Below are 22,440 nucleotides of genomic sequence, written 5' to 3'. Positions count from 1 at the left end.
CAAGAAAGGGGGGCTTGCTTGGAGGGAACGCGGGCGCGAGCACGCACCTTGCAGGCTCCTTGGCGCTGTGCGTGTCTATCCCGTCGCTAGGCTCCCCGGCTGGCTGGCTGGAGGGAGAGAGGGAGGAAAGCGCAGCGCGAGTCCTCGCATGCCTGCCTTCCACCTCCGCAGTGAGTTTCTGCACCTTCGGGCGGATTCGGAGAAGGCGCGCGCGTGGCCCGGGCCGGGTGCACGCTGCCAGTCTGGTTTCTGCCTCCTGCACCCAAGTGCCCAGTGGCAGCCCCTGAGTTTCTCTCCACCGCAGATCTGGCCACCTTAACAGAGCTTCGCGGATGGCCCACTCCGCACAAAAGCCCCTTCAGGGCCTCCGCTCCCTTCTTCCATTCCTCGGGTCGCAAATGCGAGTGTTTGGCCAGTTGCGGTTCCTCCACAAGGGACCCCGGTTACTTTTGCTCTTCTTGACTGTCCCCTCCCCCCTTCCCAAGAGACCAGTTTCTTCTCGGTCTAGAAAGAAAGGTAACTCTGGCGCGCGCGCGCGCACACACACACACACACACACACACACACAGTTCAGGTCACTACGGGTTGGATAGCCTGAGGATGTTGCACCTAACAGCCCCATCTCCCTTTCTAGTTTCAGGTTTCTGAAACAGATCGCGAACTTCGTCGAGAAAATTCAGTTGGAACATCAAGACTGGCACACTCCTTTTCCTCAGACAATAGGCAGGAGCCAGGCAGAGCCCAGGAATTCTTGAAACACCTCTCTTCCATTTGGAGGACACTAAGTTTTATTTGACGACAAAGGCAGTTCAATATGGCAGCAGGACTGAAGGGACACGAAGGAGTTGTCACAGTGATTTGGTGACAGTTCTTCCAACAACAGTGTCTTAAGGGAAGGTGGATCAAGAAAACCCAGAACTTTGGGGTTGCATTGAGAACTCGGCATGGCTCAGGTAAAAAGCTCTAGAGTCCTCCTCCTTCAAGATAACTGGGAAGCGTGTTTGCAGTTTCACTCTTAAATGCTGCCTTAGTCAACATACTGACCAACCCAGTGAGCCAAGCTCTGTATTAAGCACCAGGGGGAGATCTAGAGGAAGGAAAGGAGACAGGCCACAGCCCCTGCCTTCAGGGAGTTTCCAGTCAAATGAAGGAGGTAGGCTATACTGCATCACAGGCACTGATGGGACCTTTGCAAAGCAACAGGTACTCAGTTTACACTTGGTACATGAAGTGCTGAGGGGCGCGAGGGAGTAAACAGTCTTGTGAATGCTTCCTTTGTGTGTTGTTTGTTTGTTTTTTTTCAACAGGAATTTATTGAGCTCTTGTTATATGCAAGGCATTGTGCTGGGGATACAAAAATGAATAAGACGTCAGAGTCCCCAGCAAGCTTCTAGGCTAGGTGTGGTGGGGTGGGGGGGAGACGGAGAGACAATCTGTTATTTATCTTTATGTTCACACTACCTTGCATAGTGGCTAATAGTAGAGATTCAGTGAATCTGTTGATTGAAGGAATGTGCAATAATTGAGATATGTGTACTGCAGAAGAGAGAATGATACCTCTGCCTGGATGGAAAAAGAAGATGAATCTTGAAGGATGCATAGGATTTTGCTAAATAATCAGAACAGGGCATTCAGACAAGGAGAACTTCATGGGCAGAGACTTAGAGGTATGGGATGATGTGATGAGGTTGGGGGTATGGAGATAGTTTGCTAAGTTGAAAAAAGGCTTTAAATGGGGAGTGGTTGGGGGGGTAGGATAGAGAGAAATGGATGGAAAAATTGGGGTGAGGGAGTTGTTTCCTGGAGAATTAAGCAGAGTGTAACCCAAGGGTCTTTTATGCCTTGCTCAGGAATTAGACTTTATAAAGAGTGGGAACTCTGAAGAATGTTAAATAGAGTGACATCAGTGTATTTAGAAGGTAATTGCCATTGTGGGGATACAGGGTGGATTGGAGAGAGAGGATGACCTGATAGGCTATTGTTGGTATATTTTCATCGTCTGGGTAGGAAAGCTATGTGCAGGGATCTCTAGAGCCTCTCTCAGCTTTCTTCCAGGGACCCTCCCCTACCAGTCTCACCAGGATGACAGCCTGATTGCAGTATAATTGGCTTTCTTCCAGCTGCATGCATAGCTTCCTCCTTTCCATGCAGAATAGGAGCCCTTTAGTTTCTTCCTTTGTCTGTTTGCAACCCCTTTCACGGCATCATGTTCGCTCTCGTTCTGAGAAGACTGCCTTTCACTAACTTTGTACGGGGCACAGCTGAGCATTTTACATCCTAGTTTAATTCTTAACCCTGTGAAGGTAGATACTATGATAAATATTTTCCATTTAAGGAAACTTAGGCTTAAAGAGGTGGAGTAATTTGCCCAAGATTATATAATGCAAACAGCAAGGCTAAGTTGTTGCATGTTGTTTTTTTTTTTTTACCTCCAGATCCTTTAGTCCAAAGTCTTTGAAGGTGAAAGAAGGGGTTCCAGGATATACTGATCATCTAAAAGGAATTTCTTTATAAATCACTTGTGGAAGTTTGCTGACCAACTACTACTTAAAAGTTCCTTCAGTAAGAAAAGTATAGTCTCTAGTGCTGGCTAAACAGTCAATTTAAAGAATGTAACAGTGGAAAGAGGACATTTTCTTAAACATTCCTTATGTAATTTTAAACTATATGTCGAGCAAGGAATGTGAAAAAATACGGGTATGCACACATATAAATGGCCAGGTAGTGTGTGAACAGAAATTGTACATTCAGCTCCCAAATCCTTCCAAGTTGTTTAATTTTTATGTCTGTTATAATTGATACACTTAGGGGATTTAAAATCTAAGGAGAGAAATTACCTAATTTTACCGATAAACATTTGTGGAACCTGATAGAATATATACTTGGCGCTAGTGGGGTCTGTAAAGCTGAGTGCTATTGAGAGAAGGAGGAAGTTCCTCTAGAAATCTCCCATTTCAATGGGTCAGCAGGACAGACTCATGCCCACTCCCAAGACCTAGAAACACTTCAAAGTAACCTGTAGACCCACACTGTACCTAGCACAGTGCTAATGATAAAAGTGTCAATAATACTTGATTATTATATCTAAATGATGGATGACAAAATAAGTAACTAATTCCTGGTGAGATGAGTTAGGGAGGACTCTTGAAGGAAGCAGAGTTTCGTCCGTAGAGCAGTTTGTTCATAGGTAGGAGTAAAAGGTAGTTCTGTGGAGGATGGCAGCCTGTTTCTGCCCTGCCAGGTGACCTGATACCTCATCTCCTTTCAACTTAGGCAAGTCTCCTGGCTTGTGAAGGCCTAGCAGGTGTGAGTTTGGTTCCCACTGCAGCCAGCAAGAAGATGATGCTGAGCCAGATTGCCAGCAAGCAGGCCGAGAACGGAGAGCGGGCAGGTAGCCCTGATGTGCTGAGGTGCTCCAGTCAGGTACAGAGCTGGAATCCATTGTGGCACCTGGGGGTCGGGTGGCCCAAGCTCTCTGCCAGGAGATGCCAAGCTTTGATTCCTCAGTGCTTCTGTTTAAGGAAGTGGGGTAAGGGGATCCAGTTGGGAAATGAATGAATATGGGTTTTTTAGAGAACAAAGAAGGGTCTTTTCTATACCTACATCCCCTTAAAACCAGAATACTTGGGGAAGAAATGGATGAGTACTTTCTCTTAACCTTTGGGCAGGTGGTTTACTCTCATTTACAAGTTGCCTAAAAGTAGCATTTGGTCTTCTGTCTTGGGTTCTGAGATGGACTGTGAGTTTAGATTTGATTTGTGTTCGAAGGGCCACCGAAAAGACAGCGATAAGTCCCGGAGCCGCAAAGATGAAGACAGCTTGGCTGAGGCCTCTCATTCAAAAAAGACTGTTAAAAAGGCAGGTAATGGGGTTATCCACAAACTGGTAGTTTGGTAATGGGGTAATCTTTCTTCTATGGCTCAACCTGGAGCTTTCCCTAGATGTTTTGGTCCCTCATAGCCAATGATTGTGTCACCCTAATTTCATCCAGAGACCACTTTGGTAGTTCATCTCTACCTTCTGCAGAACATCCTTGGTAAGGGAAGGAAGGTTAGAGAAGCAAGCATGAGATCCTCTGTGAAAGGACAGGCAGACTACGCCTCGGGTCCCATTAAAAATATTGAGTTTGCCTAGCTGGTTTGGCTCAGCAGATAGAACGACGGCCTGACGACCAAAGGATCCCAGGTTCGATTGCAGGCTCCTCCCCAGCCTGGGCCCTGGTCAGGGCTCGTGCAGGAGGCAACCAATCAATGTTTCTTTCATGTCAATATTTCTCTCTCTCTTTCCCTCTCCTTCCACTCTCTCTAAAAATCAATGGAGCCCTAGCTGGTTTGGCACAGTGAATAGAGTGTTGACCTGCGGACTGAGGGGTCCCGGGTTCAATTCTGGTTAGGGGGCGCATGCCCAGGTTGTGGGCTCAATCCCCAGTAGGGGGCGTGCAGGAGGCAGCCGATCAATGACTCTCTCTCAAAATTGATGTTTCTATTTCTCTTTCCCTCTCCCTTCCTCTCTGAAATTAATAGGGATATATATATTTTTTAAAATCAATGGAAAAATATTCTCAGGTGAGGATTTAAAAAATATGTATATTGAGTTTGACAAGGCAGGTAGCTTAGCCACCCCCCTCCTTTCTTGGAGGATCTCTGAACTGTAGGGGATACAGGAGATGGCAGCATCAGAGGGGTTACTTTGTCCAGCAGCTGGAAATAGACCCTGAGTAGAATGGGGGCAAGAAGGGGACAGAGAGAGAGCCTTACGACGTGTCTGATTGTTGCCCACAGGTTGTAGTAGTGGAACAAAATGGTTCTTTTCAAGTAAAGATTCCCAAAAATTTTGTTTGTGAACACTGCTTTGGAGCCTTTCGGAGCAGTTACCACCTCAAGAGGCACATCCTTATTCATACCGGTAAGTCTTTTCTCAGATTCAAGGAGAGGAGAACAGTCGATAGTTTGGTGTGTGTGTGTGTGTGTGTGTGTGTGTGTGTGTGTGTGTGTGTGTGTGTGAGAGAGAGAGAGAGAGAGAGAGAGAGAGAGATAAGGTTTATTTTATGTTATTTTTTTTGTTGGGTTTACTTTAAAGGGTATTAGAAGTAAAGGAAGAAGGTAAATGAATGAGATAGAGATTGCATGACTCTGTATCTAGTGTCACTGAGACCAACAGCTTTGTGGACCCTTCCCCATTAGGTGTCTGCACATTGCTAAAAGTTAAAATTTCTGGGAAAATACCTAGAACGAGGTCCCTGCCATGCATACCTCCTGATATTAACTTCTCTCTCCATCTGGGCCAGGTGAGAAGCCATTTGAGTGTGATGTATGTGATATGCGCTTCATTCAGAAGTACCACTTGGAGCGTCACAAGCGTGTGCACAGTGGTGAAAAGCCCTACCAGTGTGAACGGTGTCATCAGGTAAGCTCACATGTCTTCCATCCACCCTCCACAGAAACTTTTCCTTCCCAAAGAACGCGGGCCAGCCCCCACTCCCAGCCCGACAAAGGGCCATGATCAAGTCAGTACCTCAGGGTGAGGTGTATTTCCCTGGCCTTACGCAACTGCTCATGGGGAGGGGCCATTAGAATAATTGTAATAAAAAATTATAATAATAATAGCATTTCTTAAGGTCTTAATCTATGCCAGGCACTATGAGAGCATCCTTGACATAGATTATTCTTACATTCGTTCCATAATTTGTTGTCCTCATTTCACATGGGGGAAAACAGACTGAAAGAGGTTAAGCTTCCCAAGGACACAGCAGGTCAAGGGCAGAGTCAGAATTCAGTCAAACTTCAGAGCTGGAAGAAGAAATGTAATCTCCGCGATGAGAGTCAGTATCTGATCTGATGAGAATGTAAGAGCCAGGATCAAAACAAAGGACAAGAGATAAATGATAACACCTCCTGGATGCTTCACTATGTCTCAAGCTTTGCTCCATGCTCTTACACTGAGTCTTCAGAACACTAGAATGAAAGCTCCATGAGGCAGAGATTTTGTCCCTCTGGTTCTCCACTCTATATCTGCAGCCCCAAGAACTGTACCTGCCTTGAGATTGAGACTCAATAAAACTTTGATGAATGAAGGAGCCACAGTCTGAGTAGGTACTTTTAGCCCCATTTTTCAGATAGATCTGCAGATTGTCAACTGTTAGGTAACTTGCCCAGAGTCACACAGCTACTTAGTGGCAGAGCCAAGATTCAGACTTCTCAATTTATTTGTTCTTAACCACTATGCATTCATGCCATCTGTGTACGTTCTGAGGCAACATAAAATTGGTTATATGCCTCCTGTGTGGGGAAGACAGGTCTAGCCAACAGGTATCTGAGTTCCTCCTCTCAGGCACTTAACCCTCCCTTTCTTCTCAGTGTTTTTCTCGGACAGATCGATTACTCAGACACAAACGGATGTGCCAAGGGTGCCAGTCCAAGACTTCCGACGGGCAGTTTTCTCTATAGGCGCAAGGGGCCCTGGGTGGTGGGAGTGATGAGAAGAATCTACCGAAGAACGCACCCTCCTCTGGTCTGACGGTCCCACCACCACCCCGTGTGTACCTGTCCCCTCCTGGAGGAGTGGACCTAGGAGACCAGAAGAGTGCATCAGGGGACAACAGCCCCAGAGCCTCAGCTCTGTAAATAATCTGAGACTATGAGTATCTCGGGGAAGTTCCTACAGCATTCCTGGGCAGGAAAGCTAGTCCCTGGACCCTTGGCTGAGGTCATAGGTGGGGGACTCAAGGTACAGGACCAAGACTGAAATGTGGCTCCCACAACCTTGGACTCCAACTGGCAGCTGAAATGAAAAAGATTGGGAGAGGGATTTGTTTATTTGTTTGTCCTGTTCTTATTTTTGTTTATCCAAAAGCAATTTCAGCAGGTACACTGTGGATACAGGTAATCTGGAGGTATAGAACCATGGCCACAGGGACGATGGGTGGTCCAGCCCTCCAGAATTGAGTTTTTAGTTGCAATTGATCCTCAGTGTTCCACAGCCCTGCCCCTTACCTCCTGTTTGAAGGAGAATAGGATCAGGGATGGCAGCTGAGCTTACTTTGGCTTCCTTATACACTGTAGGGACAAAAGGAAGAACAGTAGGAGGAGCAGACGAGGGCTGGATCCAAGAAGAGTGGACAGGTACCTGTTATTTCCTCCGGGGAAGAGTAAGAGTTGTGCCCATGGATGTTGTAATGAACCATGCCACACTGGTACCTAATGGGGTCAGCCTAAGTGCCTTTTGGAGGAAACTTGGGTGACAGTGGCTCATGAAGCCCTTTCCTTCTCTCTTTGGGCAGTTGACCTTGGAAATAGTTTGTGGCTACCTCGCTGCCATTGATTCCTAAGCCAAACAGGGGTGTTGAGCCAGGGAGTCATGGATATCAAAGTAGTTCTTCCTCCTTGTGCCCTCTTTGGAACCACCCAAGACTAGTCCTAAGTTGAGTAACACCTGTTCAGGAAACAGGAATTAGGTGTCCCTTGACATGACAGTTGAGCAGTGTGAGCTGTTCTCTCTGCCCAAGTCCTATCACTGTATTCAGGTAGAGGAGATAGGGGTCTGGCCTTTGGTCCCAAAGAACAAGATCTTGGCTTCCTTCTTGATGGCCATCCCTACCCAACAAAGAATTGGGGGGAGTAGAAGAGCTGCAGAGAAAGGACTGAGGATGAAACCTAATGTAGGTTTTATTCTTAACCATACTCTTTGCTTCTCTCTGCTCCCAAAACCATCATCCTATCCACCCTCAAAAAAATGATCTGGGGAGTGTGTGTGTGAGTGTTGGTGTTTGTGTGCTTGGAGTCGGCATATTATTGAGCCAGGCTCTTCTCTGGCCTCTGCGCAGGGGAGGATGAGCATGAAACAGCCTCCCCCGCCCCAAACCTGAGGGTGTGTAAGGTTCCAGCAGGAACTGAGAAACTCAAATTTAGGGAACAGGAGGGCTTTGTTTTGGAGGTGTTTTTGTTTTGTTTTTGTTTTTAGATTGATTCAACAGAGTGGGGGTTAGATGTTTCTAACTTATGCCAGGAGCTTGTGAACGTGAATTTTCTAAAGTGAAATAAAAAGCCCTCTTCCTGCTAAGGAAAGGATCCTTATGGAAGGCCTGGGGTTTGTGGCCTGTGTTCTGTGGCCTGCCCTGACCTGTGGAATGAGGAGTAATCATGGAGACTTGATGAACCTGACCAAGCTGTCAGTGGGGATCCTATGGCCTCTAGGAAATGTGAGTTCTTTCCCAGAAAGTGTAGGGGACAGCAGCAACATACTCCTGGCTGTTACCTATTCTGGAAGAGAGCATGGGGGAGTGGGGCAGCCCTCTGTACCTCTGAGGTGTGAGGATCTCAGGGAAAGAGGAAAGGGGCATGACACCTTTTAGGTTTTTCCTGAGAGCATCTGAGATCCTTTGGGGAGACCTTGGGGAATGTGTGTGCCACCCTGTGCTTTAGGCTGGCACTCCCAGGGGTTGTGTCAGAATCACCCTGTGGCCCCTGTTAGGGCATTTTTCTGCATGTGAGCCAGCCCCTTCCTGGGAGAGTGCTCTGCTCAGGCTGGAATTTGTCTATTGTCCGCCTCTGGGAATATGTTCTGGGAAGGAGGATACGTTTAGAAAATTGTCCTCCCAAGAGCGCTTTTGAAAATGGGAGGCCTCGCTCCCTGCCACTGGGTTGTGGGTTGGGGTGGGTGGGTGTGGAGAGAAGCACGTGAGTGATCCATGCCCCTATGTGTGTGAATGTGTGTTTAGGTCAGGATGTGCCTGGCCCCGACAGGCCTCACATTCCTGCCTGAGAGAGTGGGAGAAGGGAAATTAAGTGGATTTGTAGAGCCATACCAGAACCACCCCTGCCAACGCCTGGGTGTGGGGGAGACCCAGGAGCAGGGGGTTAGTTTGGTTGTCCAGGTGCTGATGTTCTGGGGCCATGGATGTATAAGGAGAGGGAAGCAAAGAGGTGAAAGTGATTTAGCGCCCATGGGGGGGCGGGTGCAGGAGCCCCACTTATACCCCAGGGAAACCATAGACTAAGACCGCCGCAAAGGCTCCTGGGCCCAACACCCCACCCTTTGTTTGCTGGGATGGGGTCTAGCACTGGAAAGATGCCTCAGGTGTGTTTGGAGTGAAGGGAAAGGGAGATAGGGCAGGCTCTCAGAGACCAGGCTGTGGAATTGGACCCGGGAAAGAGTAGCCCCGGTTCCTGGGTGAACTGCTATACCAGGCCCTACCAGCCCTGCCCTTCCCAGCACCCCAAGTCTTTTCCGTCCACCCCCAACAGCCTCTTGTCATCACTTAGCTACTGATTGTGCCCCACGGCTTGACATCGGAGGGTTAAGAGACACAGAGTCCCGCCACGACTTATACTAGTAACCCTCTCCTCAGACTCTGCCTCTGCTGTAGCTCTGGGGCTTTTATCTTAATCCCTCCTACCTGCCTCACCACCCACCCTCTCTCTCTCTTTCTCTCTCTCTCTCTCTCTCTTTTTTTTTTTAATATACTTATTTTGCTATGGGGGGTGGGGAATATCAAATGAACAAGATCACTTTTAAATGGTAGTTTTTATAAGATGTTATAAACTTGTATCTTTTTACCATTAAAGTGCAGTGTATGTTCCTTCGTGATATATTTAGGATATTTAAATAAAAAGAAAATGGGGCTTTTTTACATACTATCTCATCTTTGAAAAGAATATCTTGTGGGGAATTCTTTTCACTGGGGCCAACATGATCTCCTTTTTCCCCCCAAATATAACCATCCTGCAATTTCTAGTACCCTATAAACCGCCACTTTAAAACTCCCCTTCTCCACAGGCAAGCAACAAGTAGAATTGAAACCGAGGTATCTAAAATACGTATATTTGTATTAATTCTGATTAAGAGAAAAAAACCCTGCTGAACAAGACAGAATGAGGTTGGATACCAGCATACACAGTGTTTGTTAAAGTGATCTGTAATCTGAAGATTCTTTATTGTATTTGTGGATGGGGCAACCCCCACTTCTTGAGGGGTGGGGAAGCAAGGGTGCGGCAGGAGGCCGGCCTCTGGGGTGTCCAAGTACAGTAGGCGGTGATTAGTCCCCCAGCAGGCTGCTGCCTGATAGACCCAGAGCCCCAATTCCCACCATCCCCCCAGCAAGAAGAACTCTGGAGTGAGTAGCCCTACCCTCTTCAGAGAGGACTTTCTGGAGCTTGAAAGCGGGGGTTAATGATGGTCGTGACAGCGCTTTTGTAGAGAGGATTTCTGTCCTGGGGGAAGAAGTTGGAAATGATGAGGAAAAGTCCCAGGACTTCTCCTTTAGCTAATTCTAAGGGCCGACCTAGAACTTGAGCCGGACCCTAAAAGCCTGTGGACAGGCCACAAACACCTAGGTGTGGGGGGGTCGGGGGTCAGGGCTGAGGGTGGAATGAGACAGCTGGGGCAGAGGACCTAACCCAGGAAAGCAAGTGAAAACCAGCCCAGCGGACTAGGAGGCAGTCTCACCTGCTTCCAGTTGGGCTGCTGCCGCTCCTTCTCAAAGCGCTTGTATTCTCGGCGGTCATAGATTTCCACGGAGAGCCGGTAAGCCAGGACCAGCACCAGTCCCACTGCCACAATGCCCCCCACACAGCCTAGCACAATGGCCTGGGTGTGGTCTGCTCCCTCTGTGGGGGTGAAACAGAAAGACCTCTGGGCGGGCGGAACACAGAGATTGAGCAACAGTTGCCCAGTGTGTGTGCAGCCCCATCCAACCTCCCCGGCCGTCCCTGTCATTGAAAACAAAGGGAACTCAGCAGGTTTATGTTCAGTGCCCAGTTTTTTAGCCTCCACTTGATCCATTACCGCCACTTTTGCCTGGATTCTCAGCTCTGCTTCAATCCCTAGTCTGGGTCCTCTGTCTTTACCTCCTCAACCTGAGTTCTGAGGCCCCACCCATCAACCTTCACGGCTCCATTTGGCATGTCCAAGGCATCCCTGTCCACTTACTCTCTTGGGGTCTCACTCTCAGCACGACCCTGCCTCCGGCTTCCTCCTCCACCAGGAAGAAGAACAGCTGGTTGTCCAGGGTCCTCTCTTTGCACCAGCCATCATCCAGCACAGGGGCCAGAGCCAGAGTCACGTTGGTATGGGCACAAGCCATGCTGCAATTGGTGGCCAGGACACCAGTCCCAAAGGCCCCACACTCTGCACAGTCCCTGTCCAATAGACACCAGTAAGTTACTGACTGGGCAGTTGTCACCCACACCACATGGAGGAAAGCAGGCAGGGGTCCCAAATGCCAGGCCTGAGGCCTCACCTGTGTCTCTCGCATGGTGTCTTGCAGCCTGGGCACTGATCACATAGGGCACCGTAGTAGCCGTCCAAGCACTGGCAGCGGTTGCATTTGCAATGTCCATGCCCACTGCAGAGCCTTCCCTCAGGACCGACGCAGCCATCCATGTCCCCACTGCACTCACACGCTCTGCCCGTGCGGTTGGCGTGACAGTGACACACTCCACATTGGCAGAGGCCAAAGCCTGGAGCAGAGTCACGCACAGGGTGACAAACATGTTCCACACACACAATGGACATCACAGCCTAGAGCTGACCTGTTCCCGTGCATCCAGTCCCCTCTCAGTATGCCAGATGTGTGCCCCAACTCGTACACCAGAATCTCTGTACTTGCCCTTAGTGCCTTAAAGGTCCCAGAGCCTAAATACCCTTGGGAGAGCCACTCTGAACCCTCCCTTCTCCCACAGGTCCCCAGGTACCTCCACAGAGGACGCCCTCGTGTCGCTCACAGCTGGCATCGTCACACTCGCACAGGCGCCCAGAGCTCTGTCCGCTGCAGCTGCAGTGTCCACACTGGCATCGTCCCTTCCCGCTGCACAGGGGCCCTGTCCCATTGGGGCCCCGGCACCCAGATTCCAGATCTGGGGAGGACAGCTCAGACTCAGAGCACTCACAGAGTCGACCCAGGCGGCCTGGGTCACAGCTGGGAGGGGAAAGAAAGGGAGAGAGAGGTGGGTCCGAGAGTTCGGTCATTCCTTTACCTGTCTTTCCCAGGATACTCTAGACCCAAGGTCTCACAAGAGTTTAGATGGTGGCTGAAGGGATGTGGAATATAGTAAAGTACCAAGGAGTGGAGGAGCAGAGTGTCCTGGTGGAGGGGAGGGTCTCAGCATTCTGGGAAGCTTCAGGAGAGAAAAATCAGGGTGCAGTCTAGGGATGTGTAGGAAAAACTTGTCTAGAGATGCCAGTGGAAGAATAGAAGGCAAAGGAGGAGGAGTACAGGGGCTGTATCTGTGAGGAGCTACATAGGTGGAGGGAAGCTAGAGGCCCTCACCTGCACACCCCGCATTGTAGGTGCCCGTGGTCACTGCAGTGGGGCGCTGGGAGCTGGGTGTCATTGCAGTTGCAATCGCACAGTGTGTGCAACTCCACAGTCAGCTCCTCTGAGAAGCCAAGAGCTCGGAACTTCAGAAAATGGGGCCCTGGGAGGCAGCGGGTAGCTTGGAAAGTAACCAAAAAATTCACCTGAGGGCAGAATGGGCAGAAATCAGACTAAACTCATACATGCACCCCTGTGCACATGGGCACACACCCCAAACCTATGGATCATCCAGAACCCTACTCCTTAGTAAATTAAGGGACAGTCAATGCTAACACCCATCTCCTAGCAACATGCTTGAAGCTAATCATTAAACCCCTTCAGAAAGGGTGGGTGGAGAACTACCTCAAGTTCTTGCATTGTTCTCTGTGCCTGCCCCCATCTTATCCTTCCTGCCTCAATTTCCCACTCTCACCCCCACTTCCTTCATTCTGCTTTTAAATTGATTTTAGAGAGAGAAACATTGGTTTGTTGTTCCACTTATTTATGCATTCACTGGTTGATTCTTGTATGAGCCCTGACCAGGGATCGAACCCGCAACCTTGGCATATTGGGGACAATGCTCTAACCAACTGAGCTACCTGGCCAGGGCCCCTTCTACCTATTCCAACTGGCTCTCACCGTCTGGTTGATTCGGACATGGTTGCACTGGCCCCGGTCCCCAGGCTCACCAGCCCTCTTCTCATGACCCCCACACTGAGATTCATAAGAGATGTGGACCCCCGGAGGGAGTGGAGAGTGTTCGAGGGTCACAGTGGATGACAGACTCTGTGGGAAGAGAATGAGTAACCACATGAAGGTGGACTCTGACCCCACCTCATGCCCTCTCCAGCCATTCCAAATTCTGCCAGAACCCTGCCCTCAGCCCCCCTCAAGGCTCCTTCCATTCTGCCTAGTCTGGAGGCATCTCTGGAGGAGGGACCTGTGAGAACCTCGAGGGGAGTACAGGGGCATCCAGGGCCTCTACTAGCACTTCAGTGCAGCTGCAGCCAGGGAGCCAGGGAGCCAGGGCTTGCTAGGGCTCAGGGGCTGGCCAGGCACCGTAAACATGCAGCAGCTGTGTTCTCAAATCCCCAAACAGGACATATAACCTGTGTACATACAAGGTCTAAAGGGCAGTTCTCCCAGACTTCGTCCTGGAAAATTTGATACCAGCTCAGGTTTTCTCACTGTGGTTTTAGGAAATGGTTCCTGTCATCAAGAAGCCTACAGTCTAGTTACAAAGATAAGACCTAAACCAAGAAACACTTAAGAATTGTTATGGTTCCTCCTACCTGTAAAACTATGTTTCCTGTGAAGAATATCTGGATTGTTTATAAGCTTAATGAAAGCAGGTTCTGGATATTACATCATTTATGTACAGACTGACTAGAGGACAAATCCCAGCCCTTCTCTCTTTTATCTGAGTGATCTTGGGTAAGTCACTGAGCCTCCTTGTGTCTGTACCCCCATCTATAAAATAGGGATGGTAATAGTTACCCAGCAGCAGGTTTTGTGAGGTTAAATGGGATAGCAATCAAAATATGTGCACTTGGCATGTAATAAAAGCTCAATGAGTATTACTTTCCTTCCTTGCTCAGAGCTGGGCTCCATTCTCTACACAAATCAGACGCTTAAGATTTGTGAATGTAAGACTGATTGAGTGAATGAACTATTAAGACAACCCTATGCAAGCTGCAGGTAGGAGCTGTGGTGGGTTACCCAAAAAGCAATTATTCCCTCTTAGTTCTGCCACCCCTCTTGAGGGCCTTTCCCACCTTGCCCCAATGTCTGCCCTCACCATCCCCCCCGCCCCCCTCAGCTCCTCACATTATAAGCGTCCATGATGAGCTGCACCACATTGCTGGAGTTCTCACTCAGCTCCCCCACTGCGGACTTAGGGATCAGCTTACTCAGCTCCTGAATTATGAGGAGTTGAGGGAAATGGTGGGTCACAACTCCAGAGAAATGGGCTTCAGGGGGTCTGGAAGGAGGGCATATGGGGGAGAGAAGAATGGGACTTTGAGAGACTTGAGGAAGGTTCAGGGTGGGAGGGCTCTCACCTGGTAGACGGGCAGTGTGGCACTGGTGACAGCAAAAATGGGCTGGATGTTTGCTGCAGAGAGAGCCTGGGCTACCTGACCCACAGAGGGGTAGTCCTGGAGCAGGGAATGGGGACAAGGTGAGCACCGCAGGTCCTCCTAACACTCCAGGTACCCTCAGCCCAGGAAATCCAGGAACTGGGGTTCCACCAGCTACAGGAGCCCTGGGGACTTGGCAAGGGAGGGAGGGGCTAGTGCGGGTGGAGCTGCTGGGGAAAACAGCTGGGTGGTTACCAGCAAGGAGAATGAAGCTGGGGGGGATGGGGGTCCTGGGAAGAGAGGAGGTGGGGCTCAGACGGGGAGGGACATGGGACTAAGATGGACTCACAAACTCTGGGCTGCGACTATAGAGGCCATTGCTGTCCAAGTGGCAATGCCCATCACTGGGCATGAAGATGCCACCCAACTTTCCATCCCCAGCTGTGTGGAACGTGTCGTCTGAAGTGAACACCAGCAGCCGAGACACATTTCTCCAGCCAATCTGCTCCTAGGGTGGGGCAGGGGGAAGGCTGTGCACCTGGGCATGGCCCTTGAGCCACCCAGCCAGCAATGTGAGCCAAGGGTTTGGCCAGCTTCATTCTGAGTCAGTTTGTCTATACCCCTGCCCCCGGCTCCCTGCTTCTTTTCCCTAGACCCTAAGGCAGGGTTGCTGCTAGTGGAAGCATTCTTGAGAGTTAGAAAACGTGCCTCTTCCTCAAGATAATTTTACTTCAGTTTACTAGGAAATTGTCAAAATAAATATGCAAACTACGGTGACGATACAAATGCTACCCTGTGGAACTGTACTGCACAACGATAGGTGGCAATCTTGGCCCCCAACAGTCCTTCAGATTCAGACCCCTGCCCCACCTTCTTACCTGGCAGAGTGCAGCCTGTAGAATGGCATCAAAGCCACCTTCAGGTGAGTCCAGGTTGCCAGACACACTCTGGCGCCCCACCTCCCGCTCGAAGGCCTTGGCATCCCCCGTCAGGGATAGCACGTGGTGAAAGCTGAAGGGGGGCTGGCAGTGCTCCAGTCGGGTGGGGCAGGGATGGCGAAGCTTGGAGGGCACTGTGCTCACGAAGGGCAGTACCGTTTTTTTTTAATATACTTATTTTGCTATGGGGGGTGGGGAATATCAAATGAACAAGATCACTTTTAAATGGTAGTTTTTATAAGATGTTATAAACTTGTATCTTTTTACCATTAAAGTGCAGTGTATGTTCCTTCGTGATATATTTAGGATATTTAAATAAAAAGAAAATGGGGCTTTTTTACATACTATCTCATCTTTGAAAAGAATATCTTGTGGGGAATTTTTTTCACTGGGGCCAACATGATCTCCTTTTTCCCCCCAAATATAACCATCCTGCAATTTCTAGTACCCTATAAACCGCCACTTTAAAACTCCCCTTCTCCACAGGCAAGCAACAAGTAGAATTGAAACCGAGGTATCTAAAATACGTATATATGTATTAATTCTGATTAAGAGAAAAAAACCCTGCTGAACAAGACAGAATGAGGTTGGATACCAGCATACACAGTGTTTGTTAAAGTGATCTGTAATCTGAAGATTCTTTATTGTATTTGTGGATGGGGCAACCCCCACTTCTTGAGGGGTGGGGAAGCAAGGGTGCGGCAGGAGGCCGGCCTCTGGGGTGTCCAAGTACAGTAGGCGGTGATTAGTCCCCCAGCAGGCTGCTGCCTGATAGACCCAGAGCCCCAATTCCCACCATCCCCCCAGCAAGAAGAACTCTGGAGTGAGTAGCCCTACCCTCTTCAGAGAGGACTTTCTGGAGCTTGAAAGCGGGGGTTAATGATGGTCGTGACAGCGCTTTTGTAGAGAGGATTTCTGTCCTGGGGGAAGAAGTTGGAAATGATGAGGAAAAGTCCCAGGACTTCTCCTTTAGCTAATTCTAAGGGCCGACCTAGAACTTGAGCCGGACCCTAAAAGCCTGTGGACAGGCCACAAACACCTAGGTGTGGGGGGGTCGGGGGTCAGGGCTGAGGGTGGAATGAGACAGCTGGGGCAGAGGACCTAACCCAGGAAAGCAAGTGAAAACCAGCCCAGCGGACTAGGAGGCAGTCTCACCTGCTTCCAGTTGGGCTGCTGCCGCTCCTTCTCAAAGCGCTTGTATTCTCGGCGGTCATAGATTTCCACGGAGAGCCGGTAAGCCAGGACCAGCACCAGTCCCACTGCCACAATGCCCCCCACACAGCCTAGCACAATGGCCTGGGTGTGGTCTGCTCCCTCTGTGGGGGTGAAACAGAAAGACCTCTGGGCGGGCGGAACACAGAGATTGAGCAACAGTTGCCCAGTGTGTGTGCAGCCCCATCCAACCTCCCCGGCCGTCCCTGTCATTGAAAACAAAGGGAACTCAGCAGGTTTATGTTCAGTGCCCAGTTTTTTAGCCTCCACTTGATCCATTACCGCCACTTTTGCCTGGATTCTCAGCTCTGCTTCAATCCCTAGTCTGGGTCCTCTGTCTTTACCTCCTCAACCTGAGTTCTGAGGCCCCACCCATCAACCTTCACGGCTCCATTTGGCATGTCCAAGGCATCCCTGTCCACTTACTCTCTTGGGGTCTCACTCTCAGCACGACCCTGCCTCCGGCTTCCTCCTCCACCAGGAAGAAGAACAGCTGGTTGTCCAGGGTCCTCTCTTTGCACCAGCCATCATCCAGCACAGGGGCCAGAGCCAGAGTCACGTTGGTATGGGCACAAGCCATGCTGCAATTGGTGGCCAGGACACCAGTCCCAAAGGCCCCACACTCTGCACAGTCCCTGTCCAATAGACGCCAGTAAGTTACTGACTGGGCAGTTGTCACCCACACCACATGGAGGAAAGCAGGCAGGGGTCCCAAATGCCAGGCCTGAGGCCTCACCTGTGTCTCTCGCATGGTGTCTTGCAGCCTGGGCACTGATCACATAGGGCACCGTAGTAGCCGTCCAAGCACTGGCAGCGGTTGCATTTGCAATGTCCATGCCCACTGCAGAGCCTTCCCTCAGGACCGACGCAGCCATCCATGTCCCCACTGCACTCACACGCTCTGCCCGTGCGGTTGGCGTGACAGTGACACACTCCACATTGGCAGAGGCCAAAGCCTGGAGCAGAGTCACGCACAGGGTGACAAACATGTTCCACACACACAATGGACATCACAGCCTAGAGCTGACCTGTTCCCGTGCATCCAGTCCCCTCTCAGTATGCCAGATGTGTGCCCCAACTCGTACACCAGAATCTCTGTACTTGCCCTTAGTGCCTTAAAGGTCCCAGAGCCTAAATACCCTTGGGAGAGCCACTCTGAACCCTCCCTTCTCCCACAGGTCCCCAGGTACCTCCACAGAGGACGCCCTCGTGTCGCTCACAGCTGGCATCGTCACACTCGCACAGGCGCCCAGAGCTCTGTCCGCTGCAGCTGCAGTGTCCACACTGGCATCGTCCCTTCCCGCTGCACAGGGGCCCTGTCCCATTGGGGCCCCGGCACCCAGATTCCAGATCTGGGGAGGACAGCTCAGACTCAGAGCACTCACAGAGTCGACCCAGGCGGCCTGGGTCACAGCTGGGAGGGGAAAGAAAGGGAGAGAGGTGGGTCCGAGAGTTCGGTCATTCCTTTACCTGTCTTTCCCAGGATACTCTGCCTCCTGCACAAGCCGGCAACCAGACATGTGCCCCAACTGGGAATTGAAACATGATCTCCTGGTTTGGAGGTTGGTGCTCAATCACGCAGCCACACCAGCCAAGCTGGATGTCTTTTTTACATTTAACTCTTCCCCCGTTGATGGACAGTTTTTAGAAGTTTATGTTTTTATTAATTTAAGAGAGAGAGAAACATCAGTGATGAGAGAGAATCAGACATTGATCTGCCTCCCGTGTGCCCACACTGGGGATCAAGCCCACAACCTGGGCATATGCCCTGGCCAGAATCAAACCTTGACCTAGTTCATAGGTTGATGCTCAACCGCAGCCATGCCAGCCAGGCTCAAATTCGATTATTTTTTTTAAAAAGTGGTTCTCATGACTGAAAAAATTACATTTTATATGGGGATTAGTTGTTAAGCAGGTGTTTTGAAGCAAGCCTAACAAAGAGTTCATATTTGTTATTTATTTTTTAATCCTCCGCTAAGGATATGTTTTTTATTGATTTTTAGAGATCAAGGGAGGGAGGGAGGGAGAGAGAAACATTGATGTTGCCTCCCATATACACCCCAACTGGGATCTAACCTGCAACCTTTGTGCCCTGACTAGGAATCGAACCAGCTATCTTTTGGTGTATAGGTGACACTCGAACCAACTGAACCACACTGGCCAGGGCTAAATTTTTTTTCTTTTAAATTGATTTTAGAGAGAGAAACATTGGTTTGTTGTTCCACTTATTTATGCATTCACTGGTTGATTCTTGTATGAGCCCTGACCAGGGATCGAACCCGCAACCTTGGCATATTGGGGACAATGCTCTAACCAACTGAGCTACCTGGCCAGGGCCCCTTCTACCTATTCCAACTGGCTCTCACCGTCTGGTTGATTCGGACATGGTTGCACTGGCCCCGGTCCCCAGGCTCACCAGCCCTCTTCTCATGACCCCCACACTGAGATTCATAAGAGATGTGGACCCCCGGAGGGAGTGGAGAGTGTTCGAGGGTCACAGTGGATGACAGACTCTGTGGGAAGAGAATGAGTAACCACATGAAGGTGGACTCTGACCCCACCTCATGCCCTCTCCAGCCATTCCAAATTCTGCCAGAACCCTGCCCTCAGCCCCCCTCAAGGCTCCTTCCATTCTGCCTAGTGTGGAGGCATCTCTGGAGGAGGGACCTGTGAGAACCTCGAGGGGAGTACAGGGGCATCCAGGGCCTCTACTAGCACTTCAGTGCAGCTGCAGCCAGGGAGCCAGGGAGCCAGGGCTTGCTAGGGCTCAGGGGCTGGCCAGGCACCGTAAACATGCAGCAGCTGTGTTCTCAAATCCCCAAACAGGACATATAACCTGTGTACATACAAGGTCTAAAGGGCAGTTCTCCCAGACTTCGTCCTGGAAAATTTGATACCAGCTCAGGTTTTCTCACTGTGGTTTTAGGAAATGGTTCCTGTCATCAAGAAGCCTACAGTCTAGTTACAAAGATAAGACCTAAACCAAGAAACACTTAAGAATTGTTATGGTTCCTCCTACCTGTAAAACTATGTTTCCTGTGAAGAATATCTGGATTGTTTATAAGCTTAATGAAAGCAGGTTCTGGATATTACATCATTTATGTACAGACTGACTAGAGGACAAATCCCAGCCCTTCTCTCTTTTATCTGAGTGATCTTGGGTAAGTCACTGAGCCTCCTTGTGTCTGTACCCCCATCTATAAAATAGGGATGGTAATAGTTACCCAGCAGCAGGTTTTGTGAGGTTAAATGGGATAGCAATCAAAATATGTGCACTTGGCATGTAATAAAAGCTCAATGAGTATTACTTTCCTTCCTTGCTCAGAGCTGGGCTCCATTCTCTACACAAATCAGACGCTTAAGATTTGTGAATGTAAGACTGATTGAGTGAATGAACTATTAAGACAACCCTATGCAAGCTGCAGGTAGGAGCTGTGGTGGGTTACCCAAAAAGCAATTATTCCCTCTTAGTTCTGCCACCCCTCTTGAGGGCCTTTCCCACCTTGCCCCAATGTCTGCCCTCACCATCCCCCCCGCCCCCCTCAGCTCCTCACATTATAAGCGTCCATGATGAGCTGCACCACATTGCTGGAGTTCTCACTCAGCTCCCCCACTGCGGACTTAGGGATCAGCTTACTCAGCTCCTGAATTATGAGGAGTTGAGGGAAATGGTGGGTCACAACTCCAGAGAAATGGGCTTCAGGGGGTCTGGAAGGAGGGCGTATGGGGGAGAGAAGAATGGGACTTTGAGAGACTTGAGGAAGGTTCAGGGTGGGAGGGCTCTCACCTGGTAGACGGGCAGTGTGGCACTGGTGACAGCAAAAATGGGCTGGATGTTTGCTGCAGAGAGAGCCTGGGCTACCTGACCCACAGAGGGGTAATCCTGGAGCAGGGAATGAGGACAAGGTGAGCACCGCAGGTCCTCCTAACACTCCAGGTACCCTCAGCCCAGGAAATCCAGGAACTGGGGTTCCACCAGCTACAGGAGCCCTGGGGACTTGGCAAGGGAGGGAGGGGCTAGTGCGGGTGGAGCTGCTGGGGAAAACAGCTGGGTGGTTACCAGCAAGGAGAATGAAGCTGGGGGGGATGGGGGTCCTGGGAAGAGAGGAGGTGGGGCTCAGACGGGGAGGGACATGGGACTAAGATGGACTCACAAACTCTGGGCTGCGACTATAGAGGCCATTGCTGTCCAAGTGGCAATGCCCATCACTGGGCATGAAGATGCCACCCAACTTTCCATCCCCAGCTGTGTGGAACGTGTCGTCTGAAGTGAACACCAGCAGCCGAGACACATTTCTCCAGCCAATCTGCTCCTAGGGTGGGGCAGGGGGAAGGCTGTGCACCTGGGCATGGCCCTTGAGCCACCCAGCCAGCAATGTGAGCCAAGGGTTTGGCCAGCTTCATTCTGAGTCAGTTTGTCTATACCCCTGCCCCCAGCTCCCTGCTTCTTTTCCCTAGACCCTAAGGCAGGGTTGCTGCTAGTGGAAGCATTCTTGAGAGTTAGAAAACGTGCCTCTTCCTCAAGATAATTTTACTTCAGTTTACTAGGAAATTGTCAAAATAAATATGCAAACTACGGTGACGATACAAATGCTACCCTGTGGAACTGTACTGCACAACGATAGGTGGCAATCTTGGCCCCCAACAGTCCTTCAGATTCAGACCCCTGCCCCACCTTCTTACCTGGCAGAGTGCAGCCTGTAGAATGGCATCAAAGCCACCTTCAGGTGAGTCCAGGTTGCCAGACACACTCTGGCGCCCCACCTCCCGCTCGAAGGCCTTGGCATCCCCCGTCAGGGATAGCACGTGGTGAAAGCTGAAGGGGGGCTGGCAGTGCTCCAGTCGGGTGGGGCAGGGATGGCGAAGCTTGGAGGGCACTGTGCTCACGAAGGGCAGTACCGTCTTGTCCACGAAGGAGCCAAAGCCTAGGGGGAGGGAGGAGGGGCGAAAGCTGTGCCAGAAGTTTCTGGGCAGCGGCAGCAGGAAGCGGGGGCCACTATTGAGGACTAGGAAGGGAGGAGTCCATGGGGGTGGGGGGTCCTAGAGGAGCCAGGTGTTCCTAAAGGGCAGGGACCCAGTACCTGGCCAGGTAAAAGGCTGAATCCACCAGCTCAGGGAAGTGGGGGAGGGAGGAGATGAAGAGGACACAATGGGGGGTCAGGCAAGGGTTTCCTGAAAGCTGAGCAAGAAGGTGGAGTGTAAGGTGGAGCAGCAGCATAAGGCAAAGGAGGAGACTGAGAACGGAGAAGAGGTGAGCACAGATGTGCAACCAGGGACAGTGGCATTTAGAGACACGGCTGAGACAGAGGCACAGGGCAGTAGCTGAGTTGGTAGGTCCAGGGCACTGCCTGAGCCCTGGGAGCTGCCTGAACACATCTCTCCAGACTCGGGGCCTCAGTGACACTCCCTGTGAAATGAATGGTCCCACTGGGCAGTCTCTTAAATCCCCTCCAGCTCTGACCTAGAAGATGCGTGTCTTTGGGGGAAGATGTCAGCAACCTGTGGCCTGTTAACCCTGGGAGAGGGCAGGTGGGGCCCTTGTGTGTCCAGGACGTTGGCAGAGGCTAAGGCAGCGGTTGAAGTTCGAGGCAGAGGCTGGCAGGTGGTGGGGCTGCGCTGCGCTCGCTCACCGATGCGCACGGACTGGGTGACCTCCTGCAGTCGCACCAGCAGGGCGTGCCCGAGCTGGCGCACGAACTCCAGGTCGTCCTTCATGGAGTAGCTCAGGTCCATAAGGTAGTACAGGTCCACAGGGTACCCCTCGGCACGGAGGAAGCGGACCTGCAGCCGCTGGGGCTCCCCTGGGGACAGGGCAGTGGGGTCAGCGGGGCACGTTCAGATCCGCACCCAGAGTTGTGCCCCTGCACTGCCCCAGCTCACTCACCGGGACGCAGCGTGACCCGCACCCGCTGCGGTGCCA

The 22,440-nt window shown here is 50.7% G+C and overlaps 3 protein-coding genes across 8 annotated transcripts in view; 1 reads left to right on the top strand and 2 right to left on the bottom strand.

The window, feature by feature from the left end:
• The first annotated feature begins 189 nt into the window (after window positions 1-189).
• Window positions 190-9,577, top strand: ZNF740 (zinc finger protein 740). 6 transcript variants are annotated; one of them, XM_005869200.2, is made up of 8 exons: window positions 190-516; window positions 635-953; window positions 1,543-1,667; window positions 3,274-3,423; window positions 3,769-3,858; window positions 4,782-4,905; window positions 5,288-5,406; window positions 6,357-9,576. In XM_005869200.2, exons 3-8 carry the CDS (start codon window positions 1,650-1,652, stop codon window positions 6,444-6,446), a joined length of 591 nt encoding a protein of 196 aa, XP_005869262.1. In that variant the 5' UTR covers window positions 190-516; window positions 635-953; window positions 1,543-1,649; the 3' UTR covers window positions 6,447-9,576. The 6 variants fall into 6 exon arrangements, with proteins under 6 accessions (XP_005869262.1, XP_005869260.1, XP_005869261.1 ...); XM_005869199.2 differs by lacking the exon at window positions 1,543-1,667 and adding an exon at window positions 2,436-2,562 and having other exon boundaries at window positions 191-516; XM_005869198.2 differs by lacking the exon at window positions 1,543-1,667 and having other exon boundaries at window positions 635-1,153.
• Window positions 9,578-9,897: 320 nt separating this feature from the next.
• On the bottom strand, window positions 9,898-15,470 carry LOC102258333 (integrin beta-7; the record flags this gene model as incomplete). Its single annotated transcript, XM_005869274.2, has 11 exons — window positions 9,898-10,208; window positions 10,444-10,604; window positions 10,927-11,135; window positions 11,237-11,456; window positions 11,691-11,914; window positions 12,266-12,456; window positions 12,932-13,078; window positions 14,120-14,209; window positions 14,353-14,448; window positions 14,720-14,878; window positions 15,249-15,470. Coding segments are annotated over 11 exons (1,797 nt in total), but the record flags the coding sequence as incomplete, so codon positions are not given.
• A 447-nt stretch (window positions 15,471-15,917) lies between these two features.
• LOC102258028 (integrin beta-7-like) overlaps window positions 15,918-22,440 on the bottom strand; it is a 17,060-nt gene continuing 10,537 nt past the window's right edge. Inside the window, 12 exon segments of the mRNA XM_014542015.1 lie at window positions 15,918-16,228; window positions 16,464-16,624; window positions 16,947-17,155; window positions 17,257-17,476; window positions 17,711-18,071; window positions 18,788-19,033; window positions 20,075-20,164; window positions 20,308-20,403; window positions 20,675-20,833; window positions 21,204-21,445; window positions 22,151-22,321; window positions 22,405-22,433. Of these exon segments, the coding sequence (XP_014397501.1) occupies window positions 16,151-16,228; window positions 16,464-16,624; window positions 16,947-17,155; window positions 17,257-17,476; window positions 17,711-18,071; window positions 18,788-19,033; window positions 20,075-20,164; window positions 20,308-20,403; window positions 20,675-20,833; window positions 21,204-21,445; window positions 22,151-22,321; window positions 22,405-22,433 (2,062 nt within the window). The 3' untranslated portion in view covers window positions 15,918-16,150.

Source organism: Myotis brandtii, unplaced genomic scaffold (assembly GCF_000412655.1).
Source record: "Myotis brandtii unplaced genomic scaffold, ASM41265v1 scaffold29, whole genome shotgun sequence".
Classification (NCBI taxonomy): Eukaryota; Metazoa; Chordata; class Mammalia; order Chiroptera; family Vespertilionidae; genus Myotis; species Myotis brandtii.
The sequence above is the reverse complement of the archived record's forward strand: the minus strand, read 5'-3'. Positions and strand labels throughout refer to the sequence as shown.

Excerpts from the sequence above, each read along its gene's own strand:
- ZNF740 (XM_005869200.2), top strand. Across the intron at positions 3,424-3,768 it reads TGCTGAGGTGCTCCAGTCAG|GGCCACCGAAAAGACAGCGA; the intron begins GTACAGAGCTGG and ends TTGTGTTCGAAG. Across the intron at positions 5,407-6,356 it reads AGTGTGAACGGTGTCATCAG|TGTTTTTCTCGGACAGATCG; the intron begins GTAAGCTCACAT and ends CTTTCTTCTCAG.